Consider the following 15276-nt stretch of genomic DNA (forward strand, 5'->3'; position numbering starts at 1 on the left):
CCAATGTTGGAAGACCTCTCTGTGACTCTCCTCTGTGTAACTGCACCTTTCAAATACATAAATAAATCTTTTAAAAAATAAAACAATACTGTTGTCTTTTGGCAAATACACACACGCACCCCTGCCCCCAACCCATATTCTATCATCTCTTGACAAGTATGTTTCTACCACGTACCTCCCCACATCGAAACATAATTCCCTTGTCCTGGAGATCATACGTCCAGAACAGCAAACACAGCAAATAACCATTAAAAGAAACAGCGGCCACTTTGGAAGACAAGTCAGCAGCTTCGTCCACAGCTTTCTCACCACGTGATCCGGCAGCCACACTCCTTCGTGTTTGCCCCCAGGAGTTACAACTCAGTCTACACAAAAGCCTGTGCTCAGATGCTTACAACAGCTTTTCTCATAACTGCCCACACTCGGGCTCAACCAAGTCACCATGTAGGAGCTCAACAGGTAAGCGATCTATGGTACATCCAGACAACAGCACTACCAAAAAATGAGCTATCCAGCCACACACACACACAGAAGTCCTTGATACATGCTACACGTTACTAAGTGAAAGAAGCCAATCTGAAAAGGCTACATAATGTGTGATTCCAACTACGGAATGTTCTGGAAAAGGCACAATTACAGTACAATGATCAGTGGCTGCCAAGGGGTTGGCGAGGGAGGGGGGTTTGGTCAGGCGAGTGTGGAGGATTTTGAGGGTAGTGATGTGGAACAACAGGTGCATGTTGCTGTACATCTGTCCTAACCTGAAGAAGCACAACATGAAAAACTCCAAGGTAACCTGTGGACTTTGGGTGGCTTTGACAGAACAGACAGCCCAGTGCGGTGACAGACGCTGAAAAAGGCGACCCTAAGTGTGGGAGCAGAATGTTTATGGGGAATCTCTGTACCTTCTTCCTGCCAATTTTTCTGTGAACCCAAAAGTTGTCTAAAATGATCAAGTAAAAAAGAGCAACAACAAAGACACTTCTGGAGGTCAAAGACAAAGCACACCCCATGCCCAAGAGGGCTCCTCATGACCACAGATCTTAAATTCTCACTCATGACCTTTATTTCCAATGCATCCTAAACAGTATAAGCTCGCTGAACCTGCAGTTGGCAATCCTGCCAGAGCCGAATGTTACATTTCCACCAGAAGAATGGTGCTTGCCGTTGCTGTCCTACAAGAATTCCTGGCAACCAGGAAGCAATTTGGACAAAAAATGAGCTTGAGTCCTTCATACACAATGCTGGTATAAATTATCATTTAAATAACCACTGTACACCCTTGGGAAGTTAAGTCAAAGTATTATTTATTTAGGACATATTTACACACTTACATCATCCTGCATAACATCATAAATGAACACCATAGCCCAGGAGTAAAAATCCAAATTTCTTAATAACCTATGTATAATCCAACAACTTTTAGAACACAGAATATTATCAATTTGGCTTCACAAATCCAAGTCCTGTTGGGAATATTTTTCTAGTCAAGAAACACAGTAAATTCAACAGCCGATTAAGTTTGCTGGCCCTGAGTCGTTGCTATCTTGCATAATTTTGAATAGATGTACATAATACACTTTCATCTGTCCCCTTCACGTTGACACTTAACAGATAGTGTCCTTTTGCCTATATTCTCCCATCTCAACTGGGAATGCGCAAGTCAGAGTGGCAGGAAGCAGCAGAGGAAGTCGCCAGCCGCCAGCCTTGGAGGCCACGGCGTGGCTGTGGCCCGGGAGGCCGTGGCTCTCGGTCACAGCAGGCCCTGCTCAGAACGGGCAGCACCCCTGTCTGCTGGGAGCTGACACTGCGTCACTCTGCCTGCCTCTCCTGCCCTCTTCTCTCATACTAATCATAATAAATAAACGCACAAGCTCACCAAATTCCATCATTTGGATGAAACTCAGTCAGCTGGAGCTCGTCAGAAGAGAAGCACATGACACAGACCACGCCGAGTACAGCGCCAAGCTGGAGCGAGGGACTGAGCCACGGGTCGCCTCCTCCGAAACCGCGAGGGCCGGGGCCCCAGCGGGAAGCCTGCAGCCACCCCTGGGCCCGCCAGGCCACCCGGGGCGACGACCGGGGCTGTCCTGCACTTGCCAGCAGTGGGGTCGGCAGGCAGCAGGTGGGGAGGGCCAAGCGCTGCTCACCTCCCGCGAGGACGCCGGGCCAAGCCAGCACCCTGGCTGGTCTCCGGCACCTGTGCCTCTCCAGGCTCCAGAGGGCGGAAGGCTGGCCAGGCAGGACGGCGACCCCAGGAGGCCCGGGTGGGGCCGTGCTGTGCCCCGACAGGCTGCGGGGGCCGGGTAAGGCAGAAACGCGCGGACACGCACCCCGCGCCCCTTCCGTCTGGGGCCGAAGCCCGGGATTTTGTCATCGGGGTGATGACACGTAAGATACTCGCGGGAAAGGATCGCTTTTCAACAGAAGCGACAGAAGCGGAAGGCAAAGCAGGCTCGTGACAGACGGACAGATGCGCCGCGAGCCCGTGACCCTCGGCTCTCCCACGCGCGCCTCTCCCACGCGCGCCTCCGCTCTGCCGCTGGCGGCGCCAAGTCCGAACCTCGACAACGGCGACACGGCACTTGGAAACGAGCACATCTCCTGGTCCCACCACTGAACACCTACTGCTTCTCCACGTCAGGTAACGAAGGTCAGAAGTCACAAACTACCCGAACGCTAGCCGTGTGCGTCCAGGCGGCGTGGCCCGAGAGCCCCGCGCCTTTGCACCCCAGCCGGACGCGGCCAGTTCTTCCACATGTGAAGGACTGCACAGAATAGTCAACGAAATTACACTGCATTTATGTAAGAAATTATCTTCAAAGTTACCTGAATTTACAGAGTTCAATAGTATAAGAAAAAACCTTATTTAATTCTTACTTCTATAAATTCAAAAATGGTAAAATATATTATTTGAGGGGAGGGGGAAGCTTTCTCTAGATACAAACATAACGGACTAAGTAAACCAGATTGAATATAAAGCAGTTTCTCTGAAAGCATCCATAAAAAGGCAGAATGGCCCAATGTTAGAAAACCAGTGTTTAAGGCAAAGTAGTAAGAAGTAACCGTAACGAAAACAAGAGGCATACAATCCCATCAGCAACCAAAAATCCCTTTCAAAGACTTCTTCACCATAGTCTGGGGAAGAAGTTAAGAGCAGAAACAATGGCTGTCAGAGCCTGTTCGCAGAAGTACTGAGCAGAATCATACAAGAATCCGCACATACTTCTGAGCTACCCCTGAACCATCTGCCCTCAGAGCTCGCATACAGCAATGAAAAAATGAACTGCACCCTCCCAGCGTTTGTAGGAGAAACCTCTGACATGCCCAACATGATTTTTAAAAAGAAAAAAGCGTACTTTTCTGGACTACAACCAGGAAGAAAATTACAATTCCATTATTTTGGCCCCATTATTAAAAACACGCACAGAAATACACACTGGACAAGCAGACAACTTGCAGACAGTGTGAGCGCACAGGGCCCGGCACCAGGCTCAAGGTCAGTGCAGACACACAAGTCGCCAACCACTCAGGGAAGGGAAGCAAAAGAAGCAATGCTTTTAAAGAATAATCAATAAACATTTGCTTTAATGAACCACATCTTCTTTAAGCGACAAAATAATCAAGGACATATCATGAGGTTAAGTGTTTTTACACATGAATCCCCACCTTACAAATTTGGTATATTAAATTGTGCTATAAATATATTTGTATATTTTCTTTTTTGAGAACTATGACGTGAAATTACATGACTACAAAAAGGATGTTTTTTTGTTTTTTTTTTTTACCGATTAAAAGAACGCCATGTCTTTCTACAAAAAGCAAAACTGCAGCTACAGGAAAATTATCAAAACAGCTGGACTCGTTGAGGCCTTCAATTTCAGAAGGTACCAGTGAGGAAAGGTCTCAGTCTCCCTGACAGGTCTCGCTCACACGGTCCGAGGGGGCAGGCGCTGCTTATACATGCCTGCGACTGCCTTGGCTGCGCTGTAGATCATCTGCCGACGAGACACCCCGGTGAAAGCCATGTGCCAATCAGTCCGGCTGACGTTGAGTAAACTCTTTTCCAGGACTTCACCCACGGTCACCAAAAGGCCCGACCACCTCAGATTGTAGTCCTGGGGAGTCAGGCTCTGAGCCTGTGGGAAAAATGAAACTGATTACACTTACGGTACTCCACGCAGCTTTGCTGGAAGTGACATTTCAAAGTCTCTCGGGTTACTTGTGATGGACTCTGAGGAGCACAGCTGCAGAGCCAACTGTTGGAAGTTACAAGGCGATCAAAGAAACAAAATAATCTTGCACACACCTGCCTTGTTTGAAATATCTTCATGTGCTTTTCTGTTCAAATATAATCTAACTCAAATCTACAATTCCATCCAGTATCAGAGCTCCAAGTCAGATGGCTTAGCGTCTAGTTCTATTAACAGTGTCACTTCAATTCAACAGTAAGACTAGTGCTACAGTTAGTGCTGGGATTAGCTTTTATGGTCACAAAAGCTGAACCAGAAAGAGGGAAACCGCACGTTAAAGCTTCAACCCACTCAGTAAACATTTCCTGAAGGGTTCATTTCTATTTCTTTGAATTAAGAAAAAAAAAAAAAAAGATTCCAACCATAAAAGAAACACACATATGAGACATTTCAGGCTGGATAAAAAAGGAGGGAAGACTCTCCTATTCAAAGAAGGAATTTCAATACACACATTTTTACTATCTTCTGAATTTTAAAACCACATGACAAAAAAACTGACAAAGAATATAAAGCACTGTGAACTTAAATGATGCCCTTCTGGGTTAATTACTGTGAACAGTCTGCTGTGCATCTTTGCAAGCCTCCTTTATTCATGTGATGTTTTTAAAGCACATATGTGGCTGTGTCTACACATGCCCCTGCTAGGAAGCGAGATCATACTACATGTGCTCCACACAGCAGTGTGCCACAGATAACCTCAACACGTGTATGTACAGGTCCACTCCACTCTGCAAGCATCAGGTCTCTTTCTTGCCCGCATACATTCCTAATAGTCAAACAAAAAGTGGCCTTTTACAGTAGCCAGCCATCTGGCACGGGGCTTGGCAAAATGAAAAGGACCACACAATAAATATTTGAGACTGTGTGGGCCAGACAGCCTCAAGTACCACCGCTCAATGCTGCTATGGCACAGAAGCAGCTACTACCACATAGAAGCCAACTGACAAAATGTGTGTCAGTCACACTTGGTCACACAAACAGGAGGCAAGCTGGGGTGGGCTCTGCTCTGCGTGTGCCAGCCCCACACCACAGCGCTGGGAACGCTGGCAGGGGCGGGGACAGCCAGCATCCTCGAGTTTGTAAGTTTCCCACCACATCTGAAGTTTGCTGACGTTTTCTAGTACACACACACCCCTCTGACCCCAATTAGCTGAGTTATTACTAAGATTACTTCCAGAAAATAGCTCCAAGTCCACTGACATCCTTTGTCCTCTTTAATCTGTTCATGTACTGAAATCCTTCAAGGTTACTGCTTCTAATGTAACGAACATTTCTGGATTGTATTTATTCACTTTTACCACCAACTTGGACATTTAAGTGACACTGATGCATCAAATGAGACTGGACTATAATGTCCTTTGGTGTTAAGCTAGGCTCACAGAATGAGCTGGAAAACTTTCTGCCTTCATTTTTGATACTCCATGTAGTAAGACATGTATCTGTCTCTTGGTTTTTTTAAGACTCATAACACCAGTAGCTTTTTGAAGTCAGATGAAGCTCTTCCACTGCAATGCTTCACTGAGTGAGTTATGTTCAATCACAAGAAGCTAACAATATCTGACTTTTTTTAATCCCCAAAGACAGCAACTTTGTATGGCTAAACCTAATGCTCATTCCTGAATCAATTTTTGCAAAATTTGTGTTTTCCCAGAAAATCTAACTTTTCCAGTTTACAGGTACAACAACATGCACAGTATTCACTTGCATATCTTAAACACCTTCGTGTTAAGGGTTTTTTCTGCAACTTCTGAAGAAATTATGCTACACATGAAAGTTTTAATAAAATTTAAAAACTCTAAGCATCAGTTCTCCGCCTTCTTGCTAAACTGTAAACCTCTAAAAGGGCAATAGTTGCTTTCAGGGATTTTATGAAAACATACATCAGATGTGTAAGTAAGTGCATTATAAGGAATTTTCTTGGGAGAGAATCCAACAGTATTACCAAATGTTCACATGTCTACAAGGTCCCAAATTAACTATGAGATAGTTTTGAAGTGATATTTAACAATATACAAAAAAGCATAACTGTGATAAAATTTTATGAAATGGATAACAAGGTTAATGAAATACCATTTAATAGAACAGACATTCCAAAGTAAATATATACTCATATTCCATTCTGTCCATGAAAGAATTAGAGAAAACATATTAGACTGCAGAGGATAAAGAATCACTATTTATACTTACATTGTTCTGGAACCTATACACACTGGTGATATGCGATAAAGCAGGTAGCTAGATTAGGTTAATGAGCTGGAAGCCACCCCTCCACCACCTCATGTAAGCTTATGCACCCACCTGTCAATCAGATGACCCCTTCCCCAGGATGTACTTCCCCATACCTGGGACCTGGGAGTGGCCTGGGAGGACCACTTTCCTTTCTAAGCTCATAGCCTGCTAAAAGGAAACACGCCCCTCTCTCTCCACATGGACTCAGAGCGAGCAGGCTATGGAAATCTTTTTCCCTTTTCTGGCCCACTCTCCCTGAATAATGCCCACTTGTGCCTGTGTGTTCTCCTCACCTTGTAAATAAGCTGTTACCACTTTGTACGTTGTGTTTGTGCCTGTACTCAGAATGCTTCTCTAAGTAAGAGGCAAGAACCTGGAATAAGAATGTAGGCCCAACCAAGCCCACAACACAGCTACACTAGTAGGTTCACTTTTCAGTCAGCAAATCCAAGGACATACTTATCATCTAAGCTTTCAAATACTGACCTGTTACTCAGAAGAATCAACTAACAAAGAAGATTAAGAAAAGGGAAATGAAGCAGAATTGTGAAAATAAAAATGTGACAACAGGGGAGAGTGAACAAAAGATGGGGGTAAGGAATACAACCATAAAAACAAAAACATGAGCAAAATAATGATCAATTAAATAATGTATTTATTATCTACCTCCAATGGTTGGAAAAGCAAAGCAGGGCAGTAACAAATCAACATGGAAGGACCAGGAAATCGAAAAGCAAAGAAAGAGGCTAAGAGAGAAAAGGCAGAAGCAGGGGCTAGCATTGTGGTGCAGCAGGTTAAGCCACCACCTTTGTTGCAGGCATACCATATGAACCCCAAGTCGAGTTCCAGCTGCTCTGTTTCCAATCCAGTCCCCAATAATGTGCCCAAGAACTTGGGCCCATGCCACCCCCATGGGAGATCTAGATGGAGTTCTATGGGGCTGGTCTCAGCCTCCTCCAATCTCAGCCACAGCAGCCATCTGGGGAGTGAATCAGAGGATGAAAGATCTATCTCTGTCTCTCTCCATCTCTCCCTCTCTGTAACTCTGCCTTTCAAATAAATAAGTATTGTTAAAGAAAAAGACTGGAGCAAAGTTCAGGTCATATTATCCACTACCCATTTTTATTCTGAAAATGTTAGTTTCTTTGGGGCATAGTGAGTAAGCTAAGGAGGAACCAACCTGCTGTACAAATTCCAGAGGCACTGGCGTGGCCTGTGTGAATGCTTCCAGATGAATGCCGTGCACAGGATCTTCAACCACCAAACAGCCAATGTCAAACCACCTGCAGGAGAATGTGTGTGTTCCAAGTGGTTTATACACTCATACGTGCAAAAGTTATAGTAATGGGCATACAGAAAAAAGCAAATTTCAAAAAGGAGCCATTTTTAAAATCTATTTGCAAGAGATTAACACATACAATCAACAGATACAAGTCTGCTGGCTTAACTCCATGAGGAGAAAAAAAATGAGGAATAACCACAAAGAAACCTAACTATAAATAACTCACTGTGGAAATTATACTTTATAGCTCAGATGGGGCGAGATGATGGAAGGATGGCACATAAATATGCAACAGACAAACTTACACTCACTGCAGATGCAAACAGCTTATCCTGAGTACTATATTTAAAATGTCACTTGCAAAATATTGGAAATTTTATATTGGCAATTCTACCACAAATATGCCAACTAACAAAGTTACCAGCAAATTTAAAAATAAGTGCATTCAGGAGAAGTAACACTCACTCACCCCACTGCTGATAAATCCTTGTCACTGCCTGAATTACTCACAATGAGTCAATGTGAAAACAGCCTCATGAAATCAAAGAAATCTTCCACTTAACACAATATGTAGTTGTACATTCTAAAACTGACTTCGGAGAGGCCAACTGTAACACCCCAAAGGTTAACTAACCAGCCAGGCGCCCTGAAATCAGAAGCTGAACACACACAGGATTTGGAAAGGGAAAATAACCAGAGACTCTATTTCCAATAATATGTAGATCTGATGTAGTACAAGTCTGTGTAAAGTGGGTTAGGCTCCTATTTACATAATTGAATATTAAAATGGCAGTTTGTACTGTCTGCAGTATTCATAGCCTAAAACTAACTGAGCTTCCAATTAAAATGCTAAACAATGACATCTATTTTATCCAGTATACCCATCAGTAGTTCACATTCTGTTATGACCACTTCCTCGGTCAAGATCATGCATCTGCGAAGTTAAATTTCAGTTTGCATAATTTTGCATGTTTTGTGTGCAAAGATGTCTATAACATATAATGAGCCGACTGAGCTGTTGGGAATGCATATGGTTTACAAGCAGAGCCCCTAAAGTGTGAGCAGTTTCTTCTAAGGTGCCACCCAGTACACCTTAGGAGCCAAGGTCCCCTAAACACCACCATGCTATGAACACTGGAGCGTTCTTCAACTCGGATACATCTAAAACTGCAGTCACTGTCATCCTGACCAGCACCCCTTCCATCTCCGTTACTAGGAGCTGCCCAGGGAAGCGTTCAGTTCTCCTCCCTGCCTCCTACTGTCCCCCAGCCACCAGCTCCCCACCACCACCGTGAGAAGGAAGAGGGGGAACCAGGCTGATCACGTTCAAGGACGGTCATGCAGGACCCCCAATCTCTCCATGTTGCTGGTAAATACGATGGATCTCCAATCTGAAAGCCGACTGACTTGAAAAGGCCTCAAGAACTGCAGCTTCGAGAAGTTCAGACTTCACAGGGCAGAAGAAATCTACAGCAGAATGTGCATCGTGCTGGTGTTTCTTATCTAACATAGGCAGCAGCTGAAAACTGCCAGGCCTACACTAGCTCTCTTCCTCATTAGCAGTACACCTGCGAGCTCCTCTTTTGCCTGGTTCATTTTTCCTGGATTAGTCTTTCCTTGCCTTGGTAGTAAAATGTGCTTCCTTGACATTGTCTTTTTTTTTTTTTTTTTTTTTAACAGGCAGGATTAGACAGTGAGAGAGAGAGAGACAGAGAGAAAGGTCTTCCTTCCGTTGGTTCACTCCCCAAAATGGCTGCTATGGCTAGCGTGCTGCACTGATCCAAAGCCAGGAGCCAGGTGCTTCCTCCTGGTCTCCCATGCAGGTGCAGGGCTCAAGCACTTGGGCCATCCTTCACTGCCTTCCTGGGCCACAGCAGAGAGCAGGACTGGAAGAGGAGCAATCGGGACAGAACCGGCGCCCCAACCGGGACTACAACCCGGGGTACCAGCGCTGCAGGTGGAGGATTAGCCTAGTGAGATGCGGCGCCAGCCAACATTGTCTTCTTAGGCCTGCAAAAAGAAGTGCCAAAGCACAAAACAAGTATTTGGACCTTGGATTTCTCACTTGTGTCTTGTCTTCCCACCCTGCATCACAACCTTTCTGGCCTCTCTCCTCCTCAATGCATACTAGAAACCATCATCAGGCCTCCCCCTACCAGGTCCATTAGGTTGCAGAATGGGGAGGGACCCTTTCAGGGGTAAAGTGCAGGCCTTTGGCTGACACGGAGCACAACCCAGGCCTAGCACGGCTCTGACTGTGACTACATGCCATCAGTACCAAAAGAATGAAAATGGTCCCAGAGAAACAAAAGTGCAGGAAGAACTCCAAAGGGTAAACGTAAACGAAAACTGACTGCACAAAATAATAACAGTGATACGTTAGGAGTTGAAAACATGCGGGGCTGGCGCTGTGGCTCACTTGGTTAATCCTCTGCCTGCAGCGCCGGCATCCCATATGGGCGCCAGGTTCTAGTCCCGGTTGCTCATCTTCTAGTCCAGTTCTCTGCTGTGGCCCGGGAAGGCAGTGGAGGATGACCCAAGTGCTTGGGCTCCTGCTCCTGCATGGAAGACCAGGAGGAAGCTCCTGGCTTCTGATCAGCACAGCGCCGTCCATAGTGGCCATTTGCAGGGTGAACCAATGGAAGGAAGACCTTTCTCTCTGTCTCTCTCTTGCCTGTAACTCTACCTGTCAACTTAAAAAAAAGAAAGAAAGAAAGAAAAGAAAACATGCGGAGTGGATGCTGTGGAGCAGCGGGTTAAGATGCCACTTGGGACTGCCCTATCACCTGCTCGGCACTACCAATTCAGCATCTTCCTAATCTGCCTGGAACAGCTGCGTTTTTAACACCCAGGTCAGACGGAGATCCTAGCTCCTGGCTTCAGCCTGGCCCAGCCCTGGCTATGGCAGGGACTTGGATATTAAACCAATGAATGCAAGATCTCTCCATCTGTCTGTCTCCCTCTCTGTCTTTCTCTGTCTCTGTCACACTGCTTTCAAATAAATAAATCTTTTAAAAAAAAAAATTAAGTAACATGCATGCAGAATTAAGATTCTTGACGTGGTTGGCAATGTGGCACAGCAGGTAAAGCTACCGCCTGCAGTGCCAGCATCCCATAGGGGTGCTGGTTCTAATCCCGGCTGCTCCTCTTCTTATCCTGCTCTCTGCTGTGGCCTTGGAAGGCAGTGGAGGAAGGCCTAAGGCCTTGGGCCCCTGCACCCACATGGGAGACCTGGTAGCAGCTCCTGGCTTTGGTTCAGCGCACCTCCAGATATTGTGGCCATTTAGGGAATGAACAAGCAGATGAAAGACACCTCTTTCTCTCTGCCTCTGCCTCTCTGTAAATGCCTTTCAAATAAATAAATAAACCTTAAAAAAAAAAAAAGATATAGGAAGTTACACTATTGATTAACTTTATATTTTTATCCCACATAAAAGCAAGGCTATGAGAGACTGGCGCTGTGCCATGGCGAGTAAAGCTACCACCTGCAGTGCCAGCATCCCATATGGGTACTGGTTTGAGTCCCGGCTGCTCCATTTCCGATCCAGCTCTCTGCTATGGCCTGGGAAAGCAGCAGAAGATGGACTAAGTCCTTGGGCCCCTGCACCTGTGTGGGAACCCGGGAAGAAGCTTCTGGCTCCTGGCTTCAGATCAGCCCAGCTCTGCCCTCTGTGGCCATTTGGGGAGTGAACCAGCCTCTCAGTATGTAACTCTGCCTTTCAAATAAATTTAAAAATTTTTTAAAAAAGATGCTTGACAACACTACAAGAAATAGAAAAAAAATGCTTCCAGTCTTATAAATTTTGTTACGATACAACAAAAAGGTACATTGGAACGCTTAAGGTAACCATTAAATGAATAGCAAAAGGTTACTAGAAGGAAAACATCAAATAATAATCTTTGGAAAGTCTCTGGCTAGAATTCAAAGCTCTTCACAACCTGCCCCCACATCATTTCTTGATTTCCCATCCAACAACCCTACAGCCACGCTGATACAATCAGCAACCCCAGAACACCTTTTACCTACCTTTAACTTTTCCTCCCGCCAGAAAGTCTAACTACTTATTTCTACTATACAAGTTTTACTAGTTCAAGCACTAATCATTCACGAATTTCATCTCACTCTACCTGCACTTACCTCCACCAAAATCTTATGCAATGTTTCCTCTCAGCAAGAATTACCTACATTTCTAGAAATGTATTTAAACTTGTTCATTTTCTCTGCCAAGCTGGAGAACAATTTTCCATACTAAAACCACAAAGCACTAGTATACATTGTTATTCAGTACTAAACAGCAAAAAACAAGTAAAATAGCAATGCAAGTATAAAAGATTTCAACAAAAGAAAGTTATTTTAATATAAATCAATTCAACATATACAACAATCTTTTCCCACTGAAGACCCAACTATCAAAAATACAGAGCCTTCAGGAGTGATAATTAATTATGCTGTATGCAGGTTTCTCTAAACAAAAGCCACGAGAGAATAGTCACTGAGTATCAAAACCAGCCATGGCCATGAGGCCTACCCACAGCCCTCCAGCACCCCGAGTATCTGAATGACTGTGTCTGCCTCGCACAATCACTTATATCTGGGCCACTGTATCACCTCACGTTCAGTGCTTTTACCTTGTGATTCTTAGCACAACCTTAGAAAGTAGGGAACTATTTCTGATTTATATTTAAAAAAAGAAACAGGATACAAACATCAGCTAAGACACAGGACAGACAGCTAGTTAAGTGCTGGCTTTAAAACAGGAGATACTCCCTGGTGGGCATGCAGTGTGAACCTAACATCCAACTACATTTTGCTTTCAAGAGAAAACGAAGACTCTTACTTGTCAGGCAGCAGCTCCGCAATGAAGTTTTCCACTGACACAGCAGTCTGCTTCTCATGGATCACTCCAGTCCGACGCAAGCTGTCTATGCGCTCTTGGGCACCCTAGACAACAACGGCATGGGTGAGAAAGTGAGAAACCATTTTTCTAAACCAGTAAACACTGGGGCCAGTGTTGTACACAGTGGGCTACACCGCTACCCGCAATGCTGGCTTCCCATATCGGAGCACCAGCTCAAGTACCAGCTGCTCCACTTCTGATCCAGATCCCAGCTAATGCACCTGGGAAAGGAGCCAAAGACGGCCCAAGTGCTGACTTAAGTCCCTGCCACCCGTGTGGGAGAATCAGATGGAATTCCAGGATCCTGGCCTCAGCCGGACCAGCCCTGGCCATTTTGGCCAGTTGGGGAGTGAACCAGCAGATGGAAGATATCTCTCTAACTCTGCCTTTCAAATAAATAAATAAATGAATCTTTGAAACAAATAAAATAGTAAATATTTAACATTAAATAAACCAATTAATGATTATACAAGTAATACATGTACACATTTATACAAAAAATATGAGGACACTTCAAAAACTTCATGGAAAACAGAATTAAAAGATAAGCGTTCTGGTACAAAATATTTTGAAAAGCATGCATAAAAGGGGTCTTCAAAAAGCTCATGGAGGGCCAGTGTTGTGGTATAGTGGGTAAAGCTGCTGGCAGCATCCCATATGGGTACCAGGCCCAGTCCCAGCTGTACCGCTTTCGATCCAGCTCCCCACTATGTGCCTGGGAAAGCAGCAGAAGATGGCCCAAGTGATTAGGCCCCTGCACCCACATGGGAGACCTGGATGAAGCTCCTGGCTCCTAGCTTTGGCCTAGCCCAACCCTGCCCATTGTAGCCATTTGGGAAGTACACCAGCATATTGAAGATTCTCTCTCTGGCTCTAACTCTGCCTTTCAAATAAAAATAAACCTTTAAGGAAAAAAATTCATGAATATGTGTATTATGAAAAAAAATACGCACACTCATTTTTATTATGCTATAGCACTCAGGGCTTTGTACGATAGAGGAGTCACAAAACCTTTAATTAATTGGCACCCACTGAAGAGACGATGAAGAGGCAGGGAGGTAAGTTTAATTCTTCCTTGGTTTATGGAATACAGGACAGAAAAGGAAGATGAGGCTCCACTTGGTTTCTCTTTTCCTCTAAGTGCCACACCCATGAAATGTGACCTCTCTTGGAGAAACAAATGTAGACCCTATAGTATCAGGGTCAACTGACACTATGTAACTACTACTCCCCAAGGTTCTGAGAATGGGACTGTATTTCTTAGCAGTATAAGGGATCAGGAAACAGCAGGGAGGACAATGAAATATCTATCTCAGAACTGCAGCACAACAGACAGGCCCCCAGAACTCACACTGCACTCCAAGAGCCTATGCTGGCCACTCGGTTCTGATGAATAACTTAACTGCTACGTAGCTTCAAAACGCATGTAGATACTCACTAGCTTTTACTTGTTGAATGTAAGATACAAAACCACGGCCATAAAAATGACTTTCCAATAAAATGGGCATGAGAAGTTTCAGAAACTTCCTAACCTGAATTTTGGCTGAACTATTTCCTTAATTTTATGTTTAAAGGATAAATTAAATTTAGGTTAGAAAAATCATGGAATTCAAAAATCTGATGGGGAGAGGGGAAAAAAACAAGATAAAATTCTCATACTGTGATCTGCATTATTTTTTCTCATTAGCGCCCTCTACTGTTTCCGAATCATACCATGATCTGTATTTTTTTCATCTCATTAGCGCCCTCTACTGTTTCTGAGAAAAGCAAAGAGCTGTCAAATTTCTAAGACCTTCCAAGCTTTTATTTTATTTATTTATTTATTTTTTGACAGGCAGAGTGGACAGTGAGAGAGAGAGACAGAGAGAAAGGTCTTCCTTTGCCATTGGTTCACCCTTCAATGGCCACTGTGGCCGGCACATCATGCTGATCCGAAGGCAGGAGCCAGGTGCTTCTCCTGGTCTCCCATGGGGTGCAGGGCCCAAGCACTTGGGCCATCCTCCACTGCACTCCCTGGCCATAGCAGAGAGCTGGCCTGGAAGAGGGGCAACAGGGACAGGATCGGTGCCCCGACCGGGACTAGAACCTGGTGTGCTGGCGCCACAAGGCGGAGGATTAGCCTGTTGAGCCACGGCACCGGCCCAAGCTTTTATTAAAGATTGTGGGAAAAGAACACACATGTCTAAATTTGGACAAAAATAAACCATAAAAACAAATCTGCCATATGCTATGAAAATCATAAAACAAGGGGCCAGCACTGTGGCGCAGCAGGTAAAGCCACCACCTGCAGTGCCAGCATCCCGTATCGGCAGTGGCTCAAGTCCCAGCTGCTCCCCTTCGGATCCAGCTCTCTGCTATGGCCCCTGCACCCACGCGGGAGTCCCAGAAGAAGCTCCTGGCTCCTGGCTCCTGGCTCCGGATCAGCACAGCTTCGGGCCATTATGGCCATCTGTGGAGTGAACCAGTGAGTGGAAGACCTCTCTCTCTCTCTCTCTCTCTGCCTCTCTGTAATTCTGTCAAATAAATCAATCTTTTTTTAAAAAAACATAAACTGAACTAGCAATAAAGTCCTGCAAATCAAGGTGTTTCTTAAGGAAAAGAATCCCTATCAGCC

General features: G+C 44.9%; 1 protein-coding gene across 2 annotated transcripts in view; it reads right to left on the reverse strand.

Annotated features, from left to right (window-relative positions):
* Positions 1-1300: 1300 nt before the first annotated feature.
* Positions 1301-15276, reverse strand: part of PRRC1 (proline rich coiled-coil 1) — a 34071-nt gene continuing 20095 nt past the window's right edge. For both annotated transcript variants that reach the window (XM_062189232.1, XM_062189233.1), the window contains 3 exons: positions 12603-12706; positions 7663-7765; positions 1301-4139 (listed from right to left, as the gene is read on the reverse strand). In XM_062189232.1, coding sequence (XP_062045216.1) covers positions 3930-4139; positions 7663-7765; positions 12603-12706 — 417 coding nt within the window. In that variant the 3' untranslated portion in view covers positions 1301-3929. The remainder of the gene's footprint in view (positions 4140-7662; positions 7766-12602; positions 12707-15276) is intronic.

The sequence above is a fragment of the Lepus europaeus genome, chromosome 4, assembly GCF_033115175.1.
Source record: "Lepus europaeus isolate LE1 chromosome 4, mLepTim1.pri, whole genome shotgun sequence".
NCBI classification, from domain to species: domain Eukaryota; kingdom Metazoa; phylum Chordata; class Mammalia; order Lagomorpha; family Leporidae; genus Lepus; species Lepus europaeus.